The 27,750-nt window shown below is 40.9% G+C and overlaps 1 protein-coding gene across 1 annotated transcript in view; it reads left to right on the forward strand.

The window, feature by feature from the left end:
* Positions 1 to 23,447, forward strand: part of TENM3 (teneurin transmembrane protein 3) — a 776,836-nt gene extending 753,389 nt beyond the window's left edge. Inside the window, exons 25-30 of the mRNA XM_088446965.1 lie at positions 1,057 to 1,232; positions 2,536 to 2,771; positions 7,073 to 7,369; positions 9,239 to 10,847; positions 16,941 to 17,071; positions 21,034 to 23,447. Of these exons, the coding sequence (XP_088303091.1) occupies positions 1,057 to 1,232; positions 2,536 to 2,771; positions 7,073 to 7,369; positions 9,239 to 10,847; positions 16,941 to 17,071; positions 21,034 to 21,789 (3,205 nt within the window). The 3' untranslated portion in view covers positions 21,790 to 23,447. The remainder of the gene's footprint in view (positions 1 to 1,056; positions 1,233 to 2,535; positions 2,772 to 7,072; positions 7,370 to 9,238; positions 10,848 to 16,940; positions 17,072 to 21,033) is intronic.
* Positions 23,448 to 27,750: the final 4,303 nt, after the last annotated feature.

A 27,750-nucleotide genomic window follows, 5' to 3' on the forward strand; every position in this document is an offset into this window, starting at 1 on the left:
TACAAAGTATGTATGTGTTCTAAAATAGCTACAAAGTATGTATGTGTTCTAATAGCTACAAAGTATGTATGTGTCCTATTAGCAACAAAGTATTCATGTGTTCTAATAGCTACAAATTACGCATACTGTATGTTCTAATAGCTACAAAGTACGCATGTGTTCTAATAGCTACAGTATGTTAAAGGAAAATTTCTCGCTCCTATGAAAGTGTCTGCTTGCTAAGTTTATCTGTAATATGTTGTCATCATAGTCTTTATCACATAATGTCCATCATCTCTTTATAATCCCCTCATGGCAGTCTTATTAATGTGTACCACCACAGGTCAGGGCTACAGCCAAGTGTCAGTGGTGAGTTTGACATCATTTTGAAAAAAAAAGAAAAGATAAAAGACAGATGGATTATTTACTGACTGACACCAATACAGAGGGATACCATGAAATGAAATCAGGAATATACATCCCCTATAGGCACAATTAAAGATGCAATTACAATTACTTGCTTTTTTTTTTTTTAGACTATTTTAACATAATGCTGTTTGTTTATTTATTATAAGATGTCTTCCTATAACTCTTTTCATGGGGGAGACTTGTATCTGATCTCTGAGTCAGACCCCCCCAATACAAGATGGCAGTGACAGGGGGTGAGGAAGTATACTGTGAATGTTGACAAATGTAGTGTTACAAAGCCCCTCTGCTCACTAATGTTGTCAATATGTTGGTTGCCATTATAACATGACACTTAGCTTTCTAAAAATAATTAATAGCACTATAAAGAAGATAAAGAAAAATGAAGTTACCAAAAGCAAAGAAAAAAGACAACTCTTTTATTTTTTTTTTAATGTTTTGCCTGTGTGTACTTAACACTAAGAAAAGTATAAAAAAGGAGAATATGAGATTAACCTGTGTTTTCAGATAAAACAATACAGTATATTGCAGATTACATACATTTTATTTCTGTGCCAAACATATTGGGCTCATTTTAAAAGTCATTGATTCATGGAATATGATTTTGCATACTAGACAAAAGCATTAACTCGCCAAATTTTTTGGTTCTAGCTACAACAGTGAAGGTCGTCTTACCAATGTAACGTTCCCAACCGGTGTGGTCACAAATCTCCATGGTGAAATGGACAAGGCCATCACAGTAGATATAGAGTCATCTAGCAGAGAGGAAGATGTCAGCATTACTTCCAATTTATCGTCAATTGATTCCTTCTATACAATGGTTCAAGGTACGTACATGGCACACTTTAATAGGGAAAAATATTACCGACATCCTTCCCACTAGGACCCTAACAATTTTATGTGTGATCTAATTCGGTTCTGAAGAGGTGAAAGACTACCACTACTACTACTGCATAGAAACTTATATTCTATACAGCTTTTCCGATTTGGCTCTTGCGTTTTTTTTATAAACTATCCAAAGGAATTGACTGTGATGACTGCACCCAGTATGTGTAAGCATCTAAATGTGTTTTCCGGTTTTCCCCTTTAGCAGACCCATTTCCCGTAGAGTGTGACTTGTGCTCACTGGCAGTAGAAAAGATACTGTATATACACTTGGGTGTAACCGTTGATCCACCGCGTGATACTGGCACTTTTTTTGCCCCAGAACTTAATGGGGGGAGTATAAGTTTACCGCAAGATGGTGCAGTCAACAAAACTCTATATATGTAAGAGACAGGTTGGTGATACCACAATCTAATATACAGCAGAATGGAATATACTAATGTGGAAGTGTGCACAGCACAGCAGATAGTCGAAAGTAGGGCAGGTCAGATAGGCATCTAACAAGGTGAAACATGAAAATGGTCAGGTGTACTACTGTAGCAGGGATCAGGGCTAGTGCCAAGAGGCAATAGTCAATAAACAATCTGATTCGGGGCAATGCCAGACAAAGTAATAAAAAACAATGCATGGTCAGGATAGCAAGTAGAATAGTCTAGCTGGGCCACAGCTAGAGCAATAATTCACTGGTCTGAATCCTATATCTGGCTACCTGTGCTTGCCACAGATCAGTATAAGGAGCTCCTCAAACAAACTCCAATTAGCACAGACTGTTGAATGAACACATGATGATTAAAACTGGGTACACACTGATAGATATATCTGTAGTGCATCAGCGGGTGTGTACAGACATATCGCATCTGTCCTGCAGCATAGCCAATGCCGATATATCTTGCATATATACTGGCACAAATGGATGTGTGTATGGGTTACCCGCCAACTGCCCGTACACTTGCTGCATGGACCCACCGGTGACTGTGCCCAGTTGTGATGTCAGCGTAGACACATCGGCCGAATAATTGGTAAGTGTGTATGAACTTAACCAATTGTTAGATAGGTAGGTGGGTCGGCCATTACAATACTACTGACAGTGACAGCCTCAATATAGGAGTTACATTTTGTCATAGAGCATGTTACTGTGATGCATTGATATTCATGTAACCATTCACATAATTTCTTTGTGTAAATTGTTGCTGTATTCATTAAATATGCTCTTAATTTATGGTTATTTTCTGTGTTGGTTCCCAGATCAGTTGAGAAACAGCTACCAAGTTGGTTATGATGGTTCTGTCAGAATCATCTATGGCAATGGATTGGATTTTCACTTCCAGACAGAGCCTCATATTCTAGCAGGGCCAGCTAACCCAACTATGACAAAGAGAAATATGACTCTTCCAGGAGAAAATGGGCACAACCTGGTAGAATGGAGGTTCCGTAAAGAACAAGTTCAGGGAAAAGTCAATGTGTACGGTCGGAAGCTCCGAGTAAGTACATTACCTAAGCACAAGTGTAGTAGTGGCTATAACATGCTTTGTTCTCCAAAATAGTAATGTTGCTTATATAATTAACTTTTATTGTAATGTATAATTTGAGCTTGGACTGGCTATTTAAGATTAACAGAGGATCCTTCTGTAGAAAAGAAGAAAAACATGGGAATAATAATTTAATTGTTGATAAATATCCCAAAAAGTTTGTTGTGAACTTAAGCCAGGATTCAGCGGGAACTAATAACTGAGTTCACAATGTGTGGAACTCTGAGATGGAGATGTATTATCAATCATGTGTGTAACGATCGTTGTCTGGCTTATTATCGTGGTGAAGCAGGGCCAGATACCGACCAGATGTATTATAATCACATTTGCTGCAGAGTGAGAGTGTTAACTAGCCTGTCCGGCGATATCCACTCCCCCTCTGTCAGCTTCTGTGACCGGAACTAGCATAGATTCTGTGCATGTGCTAGTCATTTTCACCCCGTGATACACGCTCGCTCCTACAATTGAAAGTATCAAGAAAACTTTATTAACAAAAAAAATAAAAAATTGCAGCCTAGGACAGATGTAGCTGTGTGGAGATTGCAGCAGCGCCAGCCTGTGCTGGCAAAATAGAAAAAGGTAATAACCGGAATGGTCAGTGTCACTGATCGTTTATAAATGTAATGACAGATCGGTGCCCTATCTTGTATACAGCAGTGCTGAAAATGATGGGGGCACGTGGCACCCGAGTAATTTTTACCACTTCACTACAAGCGGTAACTGCAGCACATAACGTACGCAGTTACCAAAAATACATTTAACACCTGTTCTTACATCTTCCCCTCCAGTTTCTCTGTGCTGTGAGCGGCTCCCTATGGGGGCTTCTATATTGTAAGATTTACCAAGCTTTCTCCCGTTAGCCAACATCATCTTAAGATGGCGTTAGCCATTATATCCTATGGGCTACATATACATAATTTACCAGGACAGGGGTATCCTTTGAATCCCTATTCGGTAATAGCCACTCACTTATCCGCTGTCTGATAACCGCGCACTATGCAGGAGGACCCGCAGCTCCCCCGACCAGCTCTCACTTGTCCACTATTCCCGGCTGGCTCCCCAGTCAGCATCGGTCTGACACCACCAACCCTGATCGTTAATGTGCATGCAAATATGAAAGCTATTTAGAATCTCCTCACCGCATGGGCATAGCTACAGTGGGGGTCTTTGCTATGTGTGGCATACTGTAGTTGCATACCAATTTCCCGGATTTGCCTGCTAAGCCCTGTATGTACACTATGTACATACAGTGCTTCTGTGTCCGCTGGATCGGGTATTCATTTTTTTGTGTTGCCAAGCCCCTGAATGCCTACTGGAGAAAATGACTGACCAGCGCCATGGAATAGTTTTGGGGTTGGTGAATGCTTTGGTGGGGCACCCCACCCTGTGTGTCCTCTCCTGCTATGGCATTACCACCCTGGCTGGTTCTGCCCGGTTATGGTTATAGGAAAAGAGTTAGTCACCCCACGTCAGTTCCCCCTCCCCCTCCCTGATTTCCCTCTTCCAGAAAAGGCTCAGAAGTCCAGGGCTGGTTATCCTTATTTTATTTTTTTTTTGGGTGGGGGGGAGGTTCCACTATGATTTTTTTTTCTTAATTTCTATCACTTTCTTTCACCTACTGTACAACACACAGAAGCACTGCACAGGTCACACTGATCTGTGCAGAGCTTCTGCACAACATGCTGCTCATAGGGAGCTTTATTAATTTCAGCCCAATACCACTGAATTCGGACACAATCACACACGATGGCATAGAAAAACACGATTCAGTAAAATACGAATCTTAATAAATCTGTGCGTTTGATTGAGAATACTCACACATTTCCCAGCGATGCCCAGCATGTTCATTCTCGGCCAGACATGACTCTTAGTAAATTTACCCCATATAGGGCCAAATGTAATAGGGTTAGAAATTATGAGAGTTTTCTCACACTTAGAAAACTCGGCTAATGTGATAGAGTCCGAGAAAAAAGCAGCAGAGCAAACTCACATGTTTTTCAGACTCAAAAAACTCTCACAATTTAAAATCTCATTCAGATGTTTTCCCATTATGAAGATAAAACTTCACCAATGTGAGAGGTTACTGCTAAACTCCCACATTTTCTAAACTCTCTCCATATTACATTTGGCCCATAGTGTTGTTTAATATTTATACAGGTTATTTTTATCTGCTAGTTATTGTAATACTCTCTGTAATTCTTGAGTTTTGAAGGCTAGTATAACTATTACCAGTCTCCTGTAGACTTTTGAAGGCTAGAATAACTATTACCAGTCTCCTGTAGACTTTTGAAGGCTAGTATAACTATTACCAGTCTCCTGTAGACTTTTGAAGGCTAGAATAACTATTACCAGTCTCCTGTAGACTTTTGAAGGCTAGTATAACTATTACCAGTCTCCTGTAGACTTTTGAAGGCTAGAATAACTATTACCAGTCTCCTGTAGACTTTTGAAGGCTAGTATAACTATTACCAGTCTCCTGTAGACTTTTGAAGGCTAGAATAACTATTACCAGTCTCCTGTAGACTTTTGAAGGCTAGTATAACTATTACCAGTCTCCTGTAGACTTTTGAAGGCTAGAATAACTATTACCAGTCTCCTGTAGACTTTTGAAGGCTAGTATAACTATTACCAGTCTCCTGTAGACTTTTGAAGGCTAGTATAACTATTACCAGTCTCCTGTAGACTTTTGAAGGCTAGTATAACTATTACCAGTCTCCTGTAGACTTTTGAAGGCTAGAATAACTATTACCAGTCTCCTGTAGACTTTTGAAGGCTAGAATAACTATTACCAGTCTCCTGTAGACTTTTGAAGGCTAGTATAACTATTACCAGTCTCCTGTAGACTTTTGAAGGCTAGTATAACTATTACCAGTCTCCTGTAGACTTTTGAAGGCTAGTATAACTATTACCAGTCTCCTGTAGACTTTTGAAGGCTAGTATAACTATTACCAGTTTCCTGTAGACTTTTGAAGGCTAGTATAACTATTACAAAAAAACAACAACTTTACACTGTATAGTTCTGTCTTGTGTGTAAATTTTGCATGCTGACTTTCCAGTCAAGCAAACTAAGTTGTTCTGCAAAAGTTGCAAATACAGACATTTTTCTTGTGGTGCAGGACAAATTCTGCTGCTCTTGAATTCTGCCCGTACAGTACATACTACAGCACGCATTGTCCTTTGCCACATGTACATTTTACACCCAGTAGCTGGATTTGCACTTTACTCTAAATCAGCCTGTATGGGGTAAATAGCCTGTGATTACAGGCATTGGCGAATTTCTGGCTAGTCTACCCAATATTTTAAAGGGGCAATCATTTACAATGCAAAGCCAGGTTGGTTTTGTCTTTTAAATGATTGCCATTTTAAAACATTGGGCAGACTTGCAGGCTGTAAAATTTACCCCTATGTGTTCAAAGTGCTTTTCAAAGAAAAAAACAATGACATGTACATTTAGGGGACTATTTATCTATATGGGGCTGAAAAGTATGATGATCTATTGCGGTTATAGAAATTCTTTTTTTTTGTGCCTATTAAACTGTCTTTTTTTTTCTGGAGATAGGGATTCATAAATAAGACCCTATATTGTAATTCATAATATTTCAGTGATATCACAGCATCATTATATGTGACGCGTTATTATTAATTCTACACAATTCTAGACTCTGCAGGGGCCAAAAGTATGGCTGGGAAGTGCCTTCGGAACAGTCAGGTGAAGACACGTCGCAAACCATATCTAAGCGGAATTTAAATAAAATTTTTCAAAGCTTACCGTAAAAGACAGTAATGCTTCAGCCAAACATTGCAGTAATATGCGGTGGCATCTTGCTATGAATTGAATTCTCTCCGTCATTGCTGAAAGTAATGTCAGATACTCACAGCCAGCTGGATAATGGGCAATCTACATGCAACTGGACATGCTTACCGAGATACCTATGTTCAAGAGACACGTGCTTATGAAACTTTTCAATTAATACACGTTAACAGATGACTTTTTTAACAGATGACTAAATTCCAAAGACCTCAATTTAGAAGAGGTTGAATAAATGCCATGCTGTCTCTGTGTTTAATTAAACCTTTTAAAAGCAGCAGTTAGTCTAATGCCTTACACTTATACCAAGTAGTTGCTAAATTAATTTACTGGCAAAGAAAATCAATCATTGTAAATGGTGTCTAAACAAAAAGCTGATAGTTTGCAAAGTAATAACTGCCTGATGCTTCCGTTGTTTGATTTATTCTTGTTTGCTTTATAAAAGGTAAATGGCAGAAACCTACTTTCAGTTGACTATGATCGAACCATGAAGACAGAAAAGATCTATGATGACCATCGAAAATTCACCCTGAAGATTACCTATGATAGTGCTGGTCATCCCACTCTATGGCTCCCTGGCACAAACTTTATGGCAGTCAATGTCACCTACTCATCAACAGGCCAAATTGCCAGCATTCAGCGTGGCACCACCAGTGAGAAAGTCGATTATGACGGACAGGGTAGGATTGTATCAAGGTCATTTGCAGATGGCAAGACCTGGAGCTATACTTACCTAGAAAAGGTGAGCTAAGATCTCTTTAGCCTGTCTTGCTTTTTAGTTTAAAGCAGATGTTCCCAAACTCCGCCATTACAGTCCAGGTTTTAAGGATATCCACATTTTAGTCCAGATGGTTAAATCAAATTAACTGAGGTACTTATTAATCACCTGTGCTCAAGCTTGGATATGCCTAAAACGTGGACTGTAATGGGGGAGTTTGGGAACCTCTGGTTTAAATTGTACTTCATCTACTGAATGCTCCAATGGTGCCACTAGACCTTAGTAAGTTGATAGCAGAAAGTCTGTGTACAAAGTGTGTAGGCGATGGGTACACCGTAAGACTGCAGACAGTGTCACGTGTCCTTTCTCTAGTTAATGTTTCTTCTCAGATCCAGTGTTGTAGTTACATATTGGTAATTTGCAGCTATAGAAATAATCACAGCAACATTACTGTACTCTTTAGTAGATGCATGGGTAATTTTATGTGTTTATTGTTGGTTCTGTGTATAGTTAAATAAAATACAGACTTACGTACTGTATGAGCGAGTGTGAATATCAGTATTATTAAACTTTTAGTTCATATATACTTTATGCCACGATTGTAGAACACCCAGAGCAATTTTACATTCTTCTTGTTTTATATATCAAAATTATACAGGCTTGTTCTTGAAGGGCTTTTTTGTGTAGCACAGCAGAGAGAAATATGCCTGGCTAAGTGGAAAAAATGAAATTAAAGTATCCCCATTTGCCATGCTAATAGTATTTGACTTTAAGTAGACTTTTGCAAAGCCATTTAGGGAATATAGAGTAAACAACAAACTGGCTTTTTTCATGCAGAAAGCAATATAAAGTAATGCTTTAGCTGTACAGCATGCTTTTGGTAACCAGCTTTCCCGTTCTATCTACGACCATTAGCATACAGTAGTCTATGTCCTTGTGTTTCCATAACACTGCAATCTGTCACAATTTAACATAATTCCCCATGCTGTGCAAAAGCCACACAATGACAATAACAAAATGCGCCAAAAACACCCGTTGGTAGAAGTGAACTAGCTGATCTGCTCCAAATGGTACAAAAATTCAGCAGCACATGTCAGTGTGTCTCATCGATGGCACCAAAAATCACAAAACTGCACTTAAACTTAAATGCCCGATGACTGTAAGAACAGAGGGAATATAGCTGTAACTCGGTCTCGTGTCAGCGTGATATGCAGTTTAGGATTTAAAAACAGCTGCAACCTGCTTCTGGTCAAGAGAGGCCATTATAGTACTTGGCGTACGGTCTATGGCACGAGCGTAAGGAGGGTGAGAATGAGAACACAAAGAATGAAGTTTGTGTGAATGGGCCTCATTATCTTTATATAAAGCAGCGTTTCTGGTAAATAATAACTTTATGGGTGAGTTATCCTTGTTTTCTGGTATAATTATACTGAAAAGACTTAATAAAGGTAGGTTTGCTAAGTCATGCCACCATTATGAAAATATATGTGAACGTAGTTAGGACTAATTAAACAGTCACTGCATTCTCTACATCCTGTTGAAATACTGGCACAATCAGCAGTATCACTTCTGTCTCGTTTATTACATATGACTTGCCCATAACCATTGACAATCTGCTTCTTGGCTGTTTGTGCTTGACAAAAGAATGGCACAATCAAAACAACCAACACATTATAAATCTCTTGCTACTAATTGCAGGAAATGATACAATAAAATATCCACTAAATTAAGCTGAGAATTGCAAACAACATGTAGGGTCAAGGATGATTCAATTAAAAGAGAGAATTATTTTCTCCAGTGAAAAGCCTAATGATATTTTGCTAAAAATCAGTACTTATTATTCTGTATGTTTATTTAATTCATCATGGAGATTATTATTTCTTTTTTTTCCAGACAATGGTTTTGCTACTTCACAGTCAACGGCAGTATATTTTTGAATATGATTTATTGGACAGGCTTTCCGCCATCACAATGCCTAGTGTTGCCAGACATACAATGCAAACGATCCGTTCCATTGGTTATTACCGAAACATATACAATCCCCCAGAAAGCAATGCTTCCGTTATAATGGATTACAATGAGGAAGGCCAGCTTTTGCAAACAGCTTTCCTGGGAACAGGGCGTCGAGTTCTTTATAAATACAAGAGACAAACTAAAGTCTCAGAAGTTCTGTACGATAGCACAAGAGTTAGCTTTACATATGATGAGACCGCAGGGGTCCTGAAAACAGTTAATCTTCAAGGGGATGGATTCATTTGTACTATCCGATATCGGCAGATTGGCCCTTTAATTGATCGCCAGATATTCCGCTTCAGTGAAGATGGCATGGTGAATGCAAGATTTGACTACAGTTATGACAATAACTTCAGAGTTACAAGTATGCAGGGTGTGATCAATGAAACCCCATTGCCCATTGAATTATATCAGTTTGATGATATATCTGGAAAAATGGACCAGTTTGGAAAGTTTGGTGTGCTCCATTACGAAGTCATCAAGGTCATTTCAACAGCTGTAATGACTTACACTAAGCACTTTGATGCCCATAGCCGAGTTAGGGAAGTACGGTACGATGTCCTAAGGTCAGAAATGTATAGACTTACTATTCAGTATGACAGCATGGGGAGAGTCACAAAACGGGAAATTAAAATTGGGCCTTTTGCGAACACCACTAAATATGCCTATGAATATGATGGAGATGGACAGCTTCAGACAGTTCTGCTGAATGAAAAAATAATGTGGAGATACAATTATGATCTGAATGGTAACCTCCATTTGCTGAACCCTAGTAACAGTGGACGATTAACCCCACTACGATATGATCTGAGAGACCGGATAACAAGACTAGGCGATGTTCAGTATCGATTAGATGAAGATGGCTTCCTGCGTCAGAGAGGGACTGAGATCTTTGAATATAGCTCCAAGGGACTTCTCACCAGAGTGTACAGCAAAGGCAGTGGGTGGACTGTAATATACCGCTACGATGGTCTCGGTCGTAGAATATCCAGCAAGACTAGTCTTGGAAAACACCTGCAATTTTTTTATGCCGATCTTAATTATCCCTCTAGGATAACCCATGTATATAACCATTCTAGCTCGGAGATCACCTGCCTTTATTATGATCTCCAAGGACACCTGTTTGCAATGGAGATAAGTAGTGGTGAAGAATTTTACATTGCCTCGGACAACAATGGCACACCACTAGCTGTGTTCAGCAGCAATGGCCTCATGCTCAAACATATCCAGTACACTGCTTTTGGAGAGATCTATTTTGACTCTAACCCTGACTTCCAGCTAGTGATTGGATATCATGGAGGTTTGTATGATCCACTCACTAAGCTAGTCCACTTTGGGCAAAGGGACTATGACATATTGGCAGGACGCTGGACCACTCCTGATATTGAGATATGGAAGAAGATTGGCAAGAACCCAGCACCCTTTAATTTATACATGTTCAAAAATAATAATCCTGTCAGTAAACTCTATGATATCAAGGATTACACAGGTAATGAAAACTCTATCATTTTAATATGTAAATTGATCTTGTATGAAACCAATCTGTATTTTCATGTTTATTTGCCTCACTTTAGAAGTTAATGTATGCAGACTTTATGTATAATACGTTTCTACTTCCATTAGGTATAAATTCCTGCTCTCTTTTATTTCCAAATAGAAATTCTCTTCTGAGAAGCTTCGCTATGACTGGCAGACAATTCAAGATCATGAATGCCCGGTCAAACGCAGCATAGTACCAGCTAGGTGGTGCTTCCGGCTGCCTGCATGTCAGGGGTGTTCAGTGAGGGTAGGAGAGGGGGATGAGGCAAGGAGCCCAAAATATTTATTTTTGCACCTGAGCATTCATTCTCTAGTTCTGTCACTGCTTACTATATTCTTATAATGTTGTTTATGTTTATACTACATTGCGGCTCTCTTGCATGAGAGCATGTTTCCTCTGTGGGAGTCATCCTTTATAATGAGATATATAAATCCAAAGGAAACAAATCATTGATTTTAGAGAACAACATAAATCACTGGTAATAGAACTCACGTCATATAAGTATTTATTGAGGTATTATTCAATGTCAGTTGAGTACTGCTGGCCAATGATTGCCTGGCCATTTGTACACCATGCTGCAGTACTTACCCGTAATAAAATATGGCTCTATGGTATAGGGCACTGGAACCTGTAATTAGCACATATATATTTCCTCTAGACTATTAAGGCTTAGGTGTCTTTTAGATTAATGGCTCCAAGTTTGATGGCATTTGATTGCACAAATCTAACCTCTTAGACAGTTGCCCCAGGCAACTATTTAATTGATGTATGAGGCTTCTCGTCTAGGGAACGACTACAATGTGTTTGCAGATAATCCTGAAATGTTAAATATAAATTGACTATTGTGTTTTACGTACCATCTTTAATAATGTGTTTAACCTCCTCTCAGACTATATGAGTTTAGCATTAGGTTACTATAAATTTAGCAACCCAAATGCAGTAACAATTGGATTGTGTGACACAGGAGAGCTGCAGAACTGCACAGATAAAACTATTTTATTTGTTTAATTAGCCTATATATTTGTAATAAATCAATGTAAACAGGTTTTAATGGCCATTGAATCATTCCCACAGCAGCATTCCCACATACACATCACATGTTCACTTACCTACTACTTACTTGCGTCCCAGGTGCCAGTGCTGCACCATTTCTGTAATCAAGCAGCTGCAGTTGTTTTCTGTTTAACACTTTAAAATGGCTGCAGAGATGGGTGTGAGCAGAAGGACCAATAAGATGCTCCAAGCCGGCAACTTCTTACTGGTCTGCCATTTTTCAAAGGAAGGTTCTTTATGTTTGGAACCGGTTTGCAGTCAGGTTCCTGTCTGTTTCCTGCCTTATTCTCATCTATTAAATTGCCTTGATACCAGTGATAAAACAAATAGAATAGAAAGAACTGACATTTCTCTTTTTCCCCTTCACAAGTTATGCTGTGCTTTGTTACTTCCGTGAGTGATTTTACCTTTTTTGTGTACTGCTGTGAAGGGAGGGTAATTGAATAAAATGTTGTATAAATGAGCATTTCGGAGAGACTTGGCAGTCCGCTCTTCTGGAATTCTACCTTCCTGAAGAATTTCTTTAATTTACACGACAGAGGGGAGAATGCTCTCTATTAGCCATAGAAATGAGATGACCTCTTTTTGACAAAAGGTGTATTGGAAACAAGCACATCACCATTGCTTTGACTACAGGTTTATCACAGGTTATTTAACCTTGGCTGGATGGGAAATGCAGAGATGAGCCAGCAGCCACCTGAGCCTCTGCTTGTACCCTGTCTGTAGGAAATGCCAATTTAGTATTCCCTATGATGAGTCCAAAAGTAGATTGTGTTGTCAAAGAAATGACATGCATATGTTTGTTTAACTAATGCCGTATACAGAGGAAGTGACATGTGTACAATCATACAAGATAACTAATTAGCTTTATGTCCAAAATAGATTTTTCTACAGGTTTCAGACAAGTAAATATATTGTGATATTGGATTATATATATATATATATATATATATATATATATATATATATATATATATATATACTACCGTTCAAAAGTTTGGGGTCACCCAGACAATTTCGTGTTTTACATGAAAACTGACTTTTTGATTTTATCAAATGAGTTGCAAAATGAATAGAACATATATTCAAGACATTGGGAAGGTTAGAAAAAATGATTTTTACTTTAAATAATAATTTTGTCCTTCAAACATTGCTTTCATCAAAGAATGCTCCTTTTGCAGCAATTACAGCATTGCAGACCTTTGGCATTGTAGCTGTTAATTTGTTGAGGTAATCTGAAGAAATGTCACCCCACGCTTCCTGAAGCACCTCCCACAAGTTGGATTGGCTTGATGGGCACTTCTTGCGTACCATACTTTCAAGCTGCTCCAACAACAGCTCAATGTTGTTGAGATCTGGTGACTGCGCTGGCCACTCCATTACTGACAGAATACCAGCTGCCTGCTTCTTCCCTAAATAGTTCTTGCATAATTTGGAGGTGTGCTTTGGGTCATTGTCCTGTTGGAGGTGGAAATTGGCTCCAATCAAGCGCTGTCCAGAGGGTATGACATGGCGTTTCAAAATGGAGTGATAGCCTTCCTTATTCAAAATCCCTTTTACCTTGTACAAATCTCCCACTTTACCAGCACCAAAGCAGCCCCGGACTATCACATTACCTCCACCATGCTTGACAGATAGCGTCAGGCACTCTTCCAGCATCTTTTCACTTGTTCTGCGTCTCACAAATGTTCTTCTGTGTGATCCAAACACCTCAAACTTCGATTCGTCTGCCCATAACACTTTTTTCCAATCTTCCTCTGTCGAATATCTTTGTTCTTTTGCCCATATTAATCTTTTCCTTTTATTGGCCAGTCTCAGATATGGCTTTTTCTTGGCCACTCTGCCTAGAAGGCCAGCCTCCCGGAGTCGCCTCTTCCCTGTAGACGTTGACACTGGCGTTTTGCAGGTACCATTTAATGAAGCTGCCAGTTGAGGACTTGTGAGGCGTCTATTTCTCAAACTAGAGACTCTAATGTACTTGTCTTCTTGCACAGTTGTGCACCGGTGCCTCCCACTTCTCTTTTTACTCTGGTTAGAGCCTGTTTGTGCTGTTCTCTGAAGGGAGTAGTACACACCATTGTAGGAAATGTTCAGTTTCTTTGCAATGTCTCGCATGGAATAGCCTTCATTTCTAAGAACAAGAATAGACTGTCGAGTTTCATATGAATGTTCTCTTTTTCTGGCCATTTGGAGAGTATAATCAAACCCACAAATGTGATGCTCCAGATACTCAACTAGCTCAAAGAAGGCCAGTTTTATAGCTTCTCTAACGAGCAAACCCGTTTTCAGCTGTGTTAACATAATTGTACAAGGGTTTTCTTATCATCCATTAGTCTTCTAACGCGCTTAGTAAACACAATGTACCATTAGAACCCTGGAGTGATGGTTGCTGGAAATGGACCTCTATACACCTATGTAGATATTCCTTTAAAAACCAGACGTTTGCAGCTAATATAGTAATTTACCACATTAACAATGTATATAGTGTATTTCTGATTAATTTAATGTTATCTTCATTGAAAAAAACAGTGCTTTTCTTTCAAAAATAAGGAAATTTCTAAGTGACCCCAAACTTTTGAACGGTAGTTGGTATGTATATATATATATATATATATATATATATTTCCAGAGAAACCCAGCACTCACCAGTCCATAGAATTGAACGGGCTCTGGTGCCCTCCTAGGGGGTATTGCTTCCCCATAGATAATCCACAGTCTAAAGAGGCGGCACTCAGAGACTTCAGAATAAAGTGAAAAAAGACCCCCTCCGGGGTAACTTTAATGTGACATACAAGTCAACGTTTTGGGGACCGTATCAAGACAAGTTGTATTGAGAAAGGGGATACGGTCCCCGAAACGACCTGTATGTCACATTATTCTGAAGTCTCTGAGTGCCGCCTCTTTAGACTGTGGAATATATATATATATATATATATATGCAAAGGAAGAGAGAGCACTCACCAATCTTCATACAGTGGGTAGGCAACTTTAATTATTCATAATATCACCTTAAACAATATGAACAAGGTGATATTATGAATAATTAAAGTTGCCTACCCACTGTATGAAGATTGGTGAGTGCTCTCTCTTCCTTTGCATTTGTATGTGGCTACCTATGGATGGATTCTGTTAGGTATCCCGAGTTATGCACCCCAACAAGCTGACTTTTTTGTTTTGGTGAGTGCCGTTCTTACAAAACTGGACGGTATATATATATATATATATATATATATATATTTATTTATATATATATATATATAAGTATTTTGTGTATGTATTCATATCTATGTGTGCATATGTATATGTTGTACGAGGGCGAGTCAAGCATTTTCCACACTCTGGGCCTGATTCAGACCCGGTCGCAAGTGCTGAGTGCTCGCAACCGGGTCGATGGTGGCCCAGAGCGCATGCACACGACGGTGCCGGCTCCGTCGTGCACATGCGCGAGACCCGGATAGCGACGGGCAAGCCGTCGCTCCGGGTCTCCTACCAAAGGGGGCGTGCTGTCGATGTTGAGTAACAGCACGCCCCCTTTGGTGGGCGGGCCAGGGGGGTGGCTGCCCAGATGGAGGCGTTCCCATGAGAACGCCTACCGTCTGGAGGCGGCCCCACTGACATCACAAGTGATTTCAGTGGGAGAGCTTTCGGCTGTTTGAGCCGATAGCTCTCTGGGGCTTGTGGCAACGAGACCCTACCACAAGGGTCTCGTTGCAAGCCCGATGGTCGCGGTGGTCACCCACAGCTATGCGAGCGGCCAGGAGGCCATTCTAAAAAAAAAAAAAAAGACCGGCCCTGATTTAGAGCGAGCGCTGTAGAATTTATTTTAATCAACTTTCAGAAAAGACAAATACATATTTTTCAACATAATCTCCCTGTTTTTCAATACACTTTGCCATCTGTCAACAAGCTTTCATATTCCTTCATTAAAAATGTTTTAGGCTGAGCTGCGAGCCACAAATGCACCGCTGTCTTCACTCAAGTCTGTCATGGAGTATTGCATGGGAAGATCCATGGCTGATTTGTAAATTATTTGCAACTTAATCCACTGCCACTCATCTATCCAACAGAATCAGTTCACATCATACTTGCCGACTATCTGGCTGCCCCTTTCAGGAGGGAGCAGCCAGATCGGCATGACTGGGGGGCGTGTCAGTACACGGGGGCGGGGCCGACCTGACAACGAGAGTTTGCGGGTGGGGAGGTGGGCGGAGCCACACGATCGCATTGTGAAGCAGGGGGCGGGGCCAAAATAACGCGATTCCGTGTGAATCGCGTCACCGGCCGCCACGCTACGGGACTTTTACATGTAATTGCGGGGGGGATAGGAGGGGTCGGCGGCAGCCGGGAGGCTTGCCTGCCTTCACGGGAGGTCGGGAGCGGCACCCGATTTTCGGAAGGCTCCAGACCAATCTGGAGGGTAGGCAAGTATGGTTCACATGCACGCTCAATGTACTCATCAGTCGTGGATGTGGACGGGCGTCCGACTCCTTCTTTATGGCTGACACTTATGTGACCTTCTTTGGTTCTTCTTCTTCTATCCATTCTTCATACACACTTATTTGCGACAAAACACTTTCTCCATACTGTGATAATCTTTGATAAATATCGGCACTACACGCACCCTCAGACCACAAAAAAACAAATCACTGTATGCTACTCTTCTTTCATGCAAATCACAAGTGGGGCAGCCATTTTTTCTTGCACTACAGTCGCAAATGAACTGACGTAACACGTTCAAACCTGCACAGCAGTGACTGGGGAGACAGCGACCTAGTACGGAAAGTGTTGATAAGACAGTGCGCCCAACAGAAGCTTTAATATAACTGGAGTGCGGATAATTTTTGACTCTCCCTTGTACATATTTTATGTCTATTTTGTATTATATTGACTAATACAGAATGTATTTAACATTGTCCTGGAAAGTTTTATCAATGTACAGTATGTGCACGTTTTGTCTCAGGGGCTAACGCAACTTATATGTCTTTGTAGATGTTAACAGCTGGCTGATGACATTTGGGTTCTATCTACACAATTCCATTCCTGGCTTCACAGCACCTAAACTTGATCTATCGGAACCATCCTATGAACTTTTGAAGAGTCAGCAATGGGATGATGTACCGGTAAGTTTCTTGTGGTTTTTATTTTTATATTCTGTGCTTTACTTTGTGTTATACATAGATCATATAGCTGCACACAGTGCACCACATACTTTATGGTCTGATCCAATAAACAAGAGAATGCATTACGATCTGATTACACCACACCGCACAGTGAGTCACTTTGTGCAACGTGTCTCAGTAATGTTACTAGTTAAATATTTCTTTGTCAGAATATTGGTTTGTCTGACGCTATGGCCAGGGGTATCTTAAATGAGGAGGGGGCCCATGTGCAGCCTCCCTGGGCCCCCCCTCTCTTGCAGCGCTGTAGAGTCTGTCTTATTGCCAGAATCTACTGTGCACGTGTAGGTCTCCAGGAAAATGGTGGCCGCGCCTTATTCCCTGGGACATCCTTTCTGCGCATGCACAAGTCACAGAGAAAATGCCGCGGCCATTTTACCTGTGATTTTTGCTTCACTCTGGCGACTGCGGGTGCAGGGTGTGCAGCATGGGCCTCCCTGGACCCAGGAGCCCGTGTGCACCGCATACCCTGCACCCATTATAGACATAGTTGCCTACCTTTAATACTCTCTTCCCGGGTAAGAGAAGCAGCAGGGGGCTGACGGGGGCGGGGCTTGAAGATTCGCGTCATTAAGCCCCGCCCCTCGTGGTTAAATTGCTGCAATTGGGTGCAATTTACATAGGGGGCAGGGCCAAATGATGTGATTCATGCAGAATCATGGCTTAAGCCCCGCCCCCTTCACGGAGACCCGTGATCGCCGCGGGTATTCTCCTCATTCTGCCCACTTCACTAGGAAGTGGGCAGAATGCGGGAGAAATGCCTACCCTTCCGGGGTTGCGGGGGGTTACCCGAAAAATCGGGAGCCTCCAGCGAAAACCGGGAGGGTAGGCATGTATGATTATAGATACACCCCTGGCTATCTCCACTATAGGTGCTGTATCCACTTTAATAGCCTTACATGCATGCATGCTCAGCATTAGCAGAGGACATATTTACTATGCAATATTCAAATGAAACACATAACAGCCAGCTATAAAGTGTTCCTATTGCAAATTCAAAGTAATGTGTACAAAAATGTCATCCTTTCATTTTATTTGGGATGTTCAATGCAGCGCAAATCGCCCAGTGTGTAATTGAAAGCCAGTCATGCCAACTAACAAAAGCCCAGAGTGTCTATTAAAAAGATTTATTTCTCTCTCATCATACGCTTAGAAGAAGTATATAGCAAAAATGAATCTGCATAGTTTAAAACTACTCAGAGTGAGAAAAACAAAATGAATGGGGTTACAGTATGTACGCGTATCATCCTGTCAGCATACATGTCACCCTCTAGTGGGAGACAATCTATATGAATATGAAAGTACAGTATCGAGACCCCAATCTAAGGCAGATATTAATTAATTGCCTATCACAGCAATTAAAATAATGCAGATGTCACTGAGCGATAATCGGCTGCCTCTGTGATACTGGTTGCACCATTAAGCATTAACTTGTTGCTTTTCCAGCCAGTGTGAGGGTATGGGGGCATGTCTGACGCATCTACCCGGTTCTCATATGAGCAAACGAATCAAAAGTCCGGACGTGGTCTTTCATTGGAACTCCATTAAGAAATAAACAAATGTTAAAAAAATAAATATATTTTAAAAGCGTTAACCATTCTAAAAAATAGCTTCAGAGAGCAAAGCATTTTTAAATTGATTTTCTTCTGTTAGAAGTATGCGTGGTACTTAGCGCAGCTATAACCTGCAGTGACACATTGAGGTATAGGGTGTGAACACCCGTTTGTCCCCCTTTGACACAGGTTCTCAAACTCTGTCCTCAGGACCCCACACAGTACATGTTTTCCAGGTCTCCTTACTCGCAAGCGGGTCGATGGCCGGGCAGTGCATACGCGCGGTTTGTGCACGCCCCGAAGCGAGTGAGAGATTCACTCGCTCCGGGGCTCGCTACAAACGGGGCGGCTGTCGATGTTGATAGACAGCTCACCCCGTTTTGTAGGCGGGTCGGGGTGGTGGCTTGCCAAACAGAGGCGTTCCCGAAGGAACGTCTGCCGTTTGGGGGCGGCCCTACTTACATCACCAGTGATGTCAGTAGTGAGCTTCCGGCTCTATTAGAGCCGGAAGCTCACTGGGCTTGCGGCAGACGAGACCCTACCACAAGGGTCTCGTCGCAAGCCTGACGGTCACCCATAGCTTAGCGAGAGGCCAGAAGGCCGGACAAAAGAATAACGCCCTTCAGACCTGCGAGAGGGTCTGAGTCAGGGCCTATGTTCACTACATTAAAGATCTTCGTCATATCACAGGTATCGGAGGTTCATTTGTGGTCCTAAGAGCTGCATGCATTATGCATATATAATGGTTACAAGAAGTTCTTCCTAAATTTAGTACTTGTATTACAGTATGTGCCTTTACACTGGAGCTAAATTACATCTAGTAGCAAGAGAAAATCAATATATTTACACGCATTCCAATGTCATGTTAATGTATCTTTTTTGTCTAGAAGTGAGGAAATGGGTAGTATAAAAGCAAAATGCCAGTGGGGAACAGTGATGGGTTTAATTTCACTTGTCAGAAAAATGAAATATCGGTGTTAAATTTAATTGCAGAATACCGGATGACAGTCAGTTTAATTGGTGAACAGATACATGTATTATGTGTTAATGACTAAGAAAAAAGTGACTGGCATTAATACTATGCTGTGCTTATCATTTGCTTCAGGCTACTAGCGCCAGGGACAGAGGGAACTATCCATCAAACTTTGACAATAAAACAAATGTGAAATTCCCCCAGTGTAATGTATTAATTCAGAGTTCCTTAACTCCACAAGCACTGAACAGATCCGCGCATAGGCGCAGTACGGTGCTTTCTTTGCAGGACCATGGTACACTGTTTCACTGTTATTATTTACATGGCAGCACAAAGTCTCTGCAGTGCTCTACAAGTTTTACCTCAGCAAATACTGAAAAATAATGTCATTTTCCAAATGATAAGAAACAGCCTTTTCTTTAGGGAAACGGTAACATGTTACTTAGTTACGTCCAGTGGTGGATTTTACTGATTGGCTGCAGCTTCCCCAGGAACATCCAACACCTGCAGGAATTACCTAGCAGTGACAGTGACTTCCCATTGAAAGCGATCCTTGTTAGTCATATGATGCACAGGCAGTCCCAGGGGGAGGTGGGGTGTCGTTTCCACCTGGGACTGCCAGTCTGGACTGTGATAGCAGATGGTCTTTCCCATGGGAACCCACTCCCCTGCTATAACAGTAGCCCTTCCCGGCTTCTAGGTATTGCAGCCGATGCAGTCCCTAGAAGTTGTCTGGTTTGTTTATCCGTGCTCATGTGCGGAATCATGATCCTGCGTATTGACACAATTACAGACCCCTGACCAGCCACGGCAGGAGCCGAGGCTGTTCTGAAGCAATGAAAAAGAGGCCTGCTGGGCCATGAAGCACCGCCAGTGGACTGCTGATGACTGGAAGAAAGTCTTATGGACCAATGAATCATAATGTTATATCTTATGTGAAATATAAACCATAAGCCAGTGGCTTGTTTTGAGTAATTACCTTGCAAGGGGAAATGCATGATAAAGCAAAGCTGATCTATTTTGAGTTGGGGCTGCACACTGCTCTGTTTATTCAGTAGGTTGACTTTAAGGGCGAGAATTCACCTGTTTAATACAAAGATATGAAGATTAATGTGCACCATTTACTATAACATATTCACTGTGGAATAAAACACTTCTGTAATATAAGTGGAGGAAAAAGGGACGCAAGGTTTGAAATGTCACATTACTCAATCCTATTGACCATAAATACTAGTGAATTGTACAGAGTAGTGACAGGTTATTATAGCTTTGAAACCAGGAAAACAAAAAGCAAACATGTCCAAAATGTAATGTATTTATATCACTTTGTCATATTTGCAATTAAATTATTTACGTTGACTATTTTTTTTTTTCAACAGCCAATTTCTGGAGTGCAGCAGCAAGTTTCGAGACAGGCAAAGGCCTTCTTGTCTCTAGGGAAAATCCCTGAGATTCAGATTAGTAGGCCTAAAACCCGAGATGAGAAATCGTGGCTGTGGTTTGCGCCTGTGAAGTCTCTAATTGGGAAAGGCGTCATGCTGGCTGTCAGTGAAGGCAAAGTCATCACTAACGTACTCAATATTGCAAATGAGGACTGCATCAAGGTTGCAGCCGTTCTAAACAGCGCCTTTTACCTGGAGAACCTACATTTCACCATCGAGGGAAGAGACACCCACTATTTCATCAAAGCCACCACCCCTGAAAGCGACCTTGGAACCCTGAGGTTGACTAGTGGCCGTAAAGCCTTAGAAAACGGCATTAATGTAACAGTATCCCAGTCCACCACAGTAGTGAATGGAAGAACTCGCAGGTTTGCTGATGTGGAAATGCAGTATGGTGCTCTTGCCTTGCATGTACGTTATGGCATGACCCTTGACGAGGAGAAAGCACGGATCCTGGAGCAAGCTAGACAGCGAGCCCTATCTCACGCCTGGGCCAGAGAGCAGCAGAGGGTGAGAGATGGTGAAGAGGGCGCTAGGTTGTGGACTGAAGGAGAGAAAAGGCAGCTGCTAAGCGCTGGGAAAGTACAAGGATATGATGGGTACTATGTACTCTCTGTGGAGCAATACCCTGAGTTAGCAGACAGCTCTTACAATATACAGTTTCTCAGACAAAGCGAGATTGGAAAAAGGTAACACACCGGCCTTGCTGAGGCTGCCAAAGAGACATAACACGCGTGCTTCCTCTAAAAGGGAGACGGAAATGTTTTGCTGCATAGCTATTTGAGCCGAAACAGTACGTTGGTTCAAATATCCTCTCTGTAGCACAATCTCTATCAGACTCTGCGAATAAGAGAGCTTTCCTGGGGAATGAATATGCTGTTTGCAAAACCCCTTTGTTTTTTATGAATGACCTTAAGGTGATCTGCTTTAAGATAATGTTTACATATGCATATCACTGCACTCGGACTGGAGAGTAAAGCCTATAGATTTTGCAGTAGGCTTATACCTATGTTCATCCAGGCACTGTATTTAAAAAGAATCAAACAAAATATCTGTACAGTGTTTCTGAATATTATTGAAATGTCGACCTTTGCTTACCAAGAGTAGTTTCTCGATTTCTCTCTCTCTCTCTGCATAGGATGTGGTATATATCATTGTTCATTTTGAAACGTGGAGCAAAATTACTGTTTATAGACAAACCCGACTGCTTTTTCTGTGCTGCTTTATAGAACAAGGACATGAATTGGCACAAGTGACTTACGCTACCATGTGACTTTAAATACCGATTTTACAGTGCTCTAACATGGTTTGCCTTGAAAAAAAAAAAAACTATTGCAAGTAGAATTCTCTTCAAGTTTGAGCAAAGGAATCCGTTTTTTTTGTAAATTATGTGAAACAAGTTGTTTATGGATTTTTATAGGAATTACAATTTACTGTACATCAAATATTAGTCTCAGAGGAGTTAATTTATGTAAAAGTGTTTCAGAAAATTTATATATAAAATAAAATGATAAAAAATGAATGTAAGAGCTTTTAAGGGTCCTTTTTATATGGATAGTTTTGTAGTGATTGGTATTCTTCAAAAACTAGTTAATCTGTGCTCAGTGGACCAGTAGATTTAAATACAAGTTGATCCAAAATGAAAAGAATCTTACAGTATGCATAAACATATATGTACGACGTCTAATTCATAATTAGCTATAAAAATAAATTTTATGCTGAAACAGAATTAAGGTATTTCAAATTATTTGCCCTTATAGCAAAGTACATGACTCATGTAGGATTTCTGAAGGGCTTTCTGTCAATGCAGTGGAACTACAGAACTCTGGTGTGCATAGGAAAAAATAAATTCCCCTTCGCACAAATGCTCCTTCCAACCAATATTTTCAGCATTCAGTATTGTCCCCGAAAAACTGTTCATACTGTATGTTTGTGAATGTTACCCGTCTCTGTTTCATGCACATTGAGTTGTATTTGAAATTTAAAGGTCCTTTACCATAACGAAATTCTTAACCGGCTGTATTAACAATGCTGTTCAAACCCGTTGTAGACAATTTATAATAATATCCTAGAATCACAATTGCGTAGAGCTTTAAGAAAAACCTCTGCAATCAAGATAGATTGCAAACTTGCCAATTATGAAAGCAGTGTTACTTGTGATGTGTGCAGTAGAGGCTGTGAAAACCCTCTGGTAATATTACACTAACTATGCCAACTTATAATCAGTATGTTTTGTAACCTGTAAATTATTTTTTTTAAAATATTTATTTTAATCCCTCTGTTGTCAAAACAACTTACAAACCATGGAGGTTTGTTCATGCTTCTAATAAAAATGTTTACTTGAAAAGGTGCTTAAGCTTAGTAGGTAACCATTTCTTGATTGTTGCACTGAAGTAGGATATGTAGCACTGGTACCATAGCTGTAGTGCCATATCATGGGACATGAGGAAAGGTTTTTGATGCTTAACCTTAATTGGTTAGCTGGACACATTGGCAGATTGTACTCAATTAAAGGTGCTGCAGAGAAATGTTAAGTTGCCAATGGGCAGTTACAGTATGCCATACCTCCCAACATTTGCCCTGGTGGGAATTGGGACAAAAGCGCATGTGATGTCATGGTAATAAAGAATGTGGTTCTGGACCACTACCAGACTATCCTGCATACTGGCCTCTATACAGTCAGCTGTATAAATATTGCGACATTGACAGAATTTTCATATTTTGGCCTCTATTCACCACCACAATGGCTTTGACATGAAACAAACAAAATGTGCTTTAACTGCAGACTTTCAGATTTAATTTGAGGGTAATTACATCCAAATCAGGTGAAGGTGTAGGAATTACAATGGTTTCTATATGTGCCTCCCACTTGTTGCGTACTTTTTGCGTACTTTTGGCCAAAAGTAATGGGACTATCAACTCAAAAGCTATTTCATGAAAAGCTGTGGGCTATTCCCTCGTTATTTCATTATCATTTAAGCAGGTAAAAGGTCTGGAGTTGATTCTAGGGGTGACATCTGCATTTGGAATCAGTTGCTGTCGACTCTCAATATGAGATCCAAAGAGCTGTCACTATTAGTGAAGCAAGCCATCTTTAGGCTGAAAAATCAAAACAAACGCATCAGAGAGATATCAAAAACATTAGGTGTGGCCAAATCAACTGTTTTTAACATTCTTAAAAAGAAAGAACGCACCGGAGAGCTCAGCAACACCAAAAGACCTGGAAGACCACGGAAAACAACTGTGGTGGATGACAAAAGAATTATTTCCCTGTTAAAGAAAAACCCCTTCACAACAGTTGGCCAGATCAAGAACACTCTCCAGAAGGTAGACGTATATATGTGTCAAAGTCAACAATCAATAGAAGACTTCACAAGAGTGAATATAGAGGGTTCACCACAAGATGTAAACCATTGGTGAGCCACAAAAACAGGAAGACCAGATTAGAGTTTGCCAAACAACATCTAAAAAAGCCATTACAGTTCTGGAACAACATCCTATGGACAGATGAGACAAAGATCAACTTGTACCAGATTGATGGGAAGAGAAGAGTATGGAGAAGGAAAGGAACTGCTCATGATCCAAAACATACCACCTCATCAGTGAAGCATGGTGGTGGTAGTGTCATGGCGTGGGCATGTATGGCTGCCAATGGAACTGGTTCCCTTGTATTTATTGATGATGTGACTGCTGACAAAAGCAGCAGAATGAATTCTGAAGTGTTTCAGGCAATATTATATGCTCATATTCAGTCAAATGCTTCAGAACTCATTGGACGGCGCTTCACAGTGTAGATGGACAATGACCCGAAGCATACTGCAAAAGCAACCAAAGAGTTTTTTAAGGCTAAAAAGTGGAATGTTATGCAATGGCCAAATCAATCCCCTGACCTGAATCCGATTGAGCATGCATTTCACTTGATGAAGACAAAACTGAAGGGAAAATGCCCCAAGAACAAGCAGGAACTGAAGACATTTGCAGAGGCCTGGCAGAGCATCACCAGGGATGAAACCCAGCGTCTGGTGATGCCTATGCGTTCCAGACTTCAGGCTGTAATTGCCTGCAAAGGATTTGCAACAAAGTATTAAAAAGTGAAAGTTAGATTTAGGATTGTTTAGTTTGTCCCATTACTCTTGGCCCCTTAAAAAGTGGGAGGCACATATAGAAATCGTTGTAATTCCTACACCGTTCACCTGATTTGAATGTAATTACCCTCAAATTAAATATGAAAGTCTGCAGTTAAAGCACATCTTGTTTGTTTAATTTCAAAGCCATTGTGGTGGTGAATAGAGGGCAAAATATGAAAATTCTGTCAATGTCCCAATATTTATTCACCTGACTGTATATAGTGCATACTGCCTATACCTGCTCTGCTACCTCCATACATCACCAGCTGGTGGTCTGTATGTCCTACTCAAGCTCCGCTCCATCTAGATCAGTGGTCACCAACCTTAATTGAGGTGTGAGCTACTGGCACCTGTAGCCGATGTTTACCGCTGTTTATATTGTTATCATTGCTCTGCTTGTCTGTCCTGTGGTGAGGGTGAGATTCACTTCTAGGCAGCTGCAGTAAATTTAAGCGGCCCATACATGGTGCGATAAATCAGCTAATCTGACATATTGGTACGATTTAGCTGTTATATCGGACAGCATGCATGGGGCTTTACATCGCACCCCCAGATCTTACTGCAGGATCAGTCGATCTGGGGATGCGATGTGCGATCCCATGCAGCGCTATGCAGGTGGGGGAGGGGGGTTGCGGCATATCGGGCAGTGGGGACCGCCCGATATGTCAGTTGTCGGGTTCCCCGTCGCGTCGCACGGTGCATATCACACCGTGTATGGCCGGCTTTAGTCTTGAGATAACACTATAATCATTTCTAACTCATGAAACTAAGCTTCTCAATACAGTCTGACAAGAGGTACGTGGCTTAGTCCCTTGTATGTGCCATAGATTACCTACATCTGTTCTGGACAATAGTCACATAACAATTATATTCTATTGTGCAAAAATGTGCCTGAGAAGTCACAGTTGTGTGTGTAAGCACACCTTTACTTATTAGCTTGTGCATCCTTCTTCAGTGAAGATGAATGAAATATACGTTGTTATTATTATTATTATTATTATTATTATTATAAAGCAGGTGTATAGAAGTCACAATATTTGTTATCACTTTTTTCCAGCTGCTGTTTGTATTGGCAGCATGTATCCTAAATACTGTACTGCCAAGTAGAACTCAAGGGTATTTTCAGTATTACATATACAGTAGATCACAATTTAGGGGCCTATTAAGAGAGGAGGGGACCCGTGTGCATTCCTCGTTCGGGGCCCCCTCCTCTCTCCCCGGTGACTGCCAGTGAACTGACAGCAGCAGTAGACTCTGGGCACTAGTCTATGCCCGGAGTCTGCTTCACATTAGCAGGACATCAGGAAAATGGCGCGGCAGCCATTTTTCCAGCGATTTCCCTACTGTGTATGCTCAAAACGCAAGCATTTGTGTAGGGTGGTAAGTATAAAAAGTATGGGTGCAGGGTGTTCGGTGTGGGCCCCCCTGGACCCCGGGGCCGTTGTGCACCCTGTACCCATTATAGATACGCCCCTGTCACAACTGTATTAGTAAAATATTAGGTCTGATCAAAACAGACTAAGCAATACTTGTCTGCAGCACACCTACCAACACTGAGACATACAGAAGTGGGACAAAATAGGCCCCACCCCCAATCTGACCAAACACTACCCTGGAACACCTACTTTTGGTGTAATCCCCCTTATATCTCTATGAGCTCTGTCCTTTCAAGCCCCAGGATTCAGGACTGACTCGCAGTTGAGAAGCCTGATACAGTCAGAAGCAAGAAGAAGCAAGCTTCCATACAAGAAATCCACAATAGATTTCATTGTGGGATATCTATTACCTCAGCATACCAGTAAATAACGATGACACGGTACTTATGGACACCTTTTGTAAAGATATTTACTTGGGTAAATTCGATTACCAGGTTGTATTTCAGTAGAAAAAGTTCCACCTTGGGAGTGCTCATTTTTTTCTTCATCTATGATTACAAATTTATATATATAGGACCCTAACCAAAAATGGCATGGCCAGAAATCCCTCTGACAATAGCAGTCACAACAACTGGTAAATCCCATGTAATCTCTGCTGATGGTAATATTGAAATATATATGAGCAGCACAGACCCAATAAATGGTACTGATTGCTGTGCATGAGTAAGAGGAAACAGATTCCTGCAATATAAAGCATACAGGTCACTGTAATGTATATTCTGTATCCCACTCAATAAAATAAAAATTGTACTGTCACCCTAAATATGCAAAAAATTTATTTCACTAAGTACTATAAAGCTTGCTAGAATGTACAGTACATTAATAGTTGAAAGATTATTATTACTGTTCATTAAACAAACTGCCTATTGACATTGAGAAGTAATGTAGCTTCACTCAAATGAGTTATATTGTAAATATTTTATTCAAAGAAGCACTTGCCTGACTCATGGGGGCCACTAATTCCTGCAATGGCCTCGATGTGCGTTCTGGAGCATCAAGAACGCTGGCGGCTATGTGTTTGTTACTGTGCTGACCGATCTCTCACTGCGGTAGGCACTACACTTGTGGGACACTAGCGGCGGGTGCAGCGG

Source organism: Taudactylus pleione, unplaced genomic scaffold (assembly GCF_031769625.1).
Source record: "Taudactylus pleione unplaced genomic scaffold, aTauple2 ptg000408l, whole genome shotgun sequence".
Taxonomy (NCBI): Eukaryota; Metazoa; Chordata; class Amphibia; order Anura; family Myobatrachidae; genus Taudactylus; species Taudactylus pleione.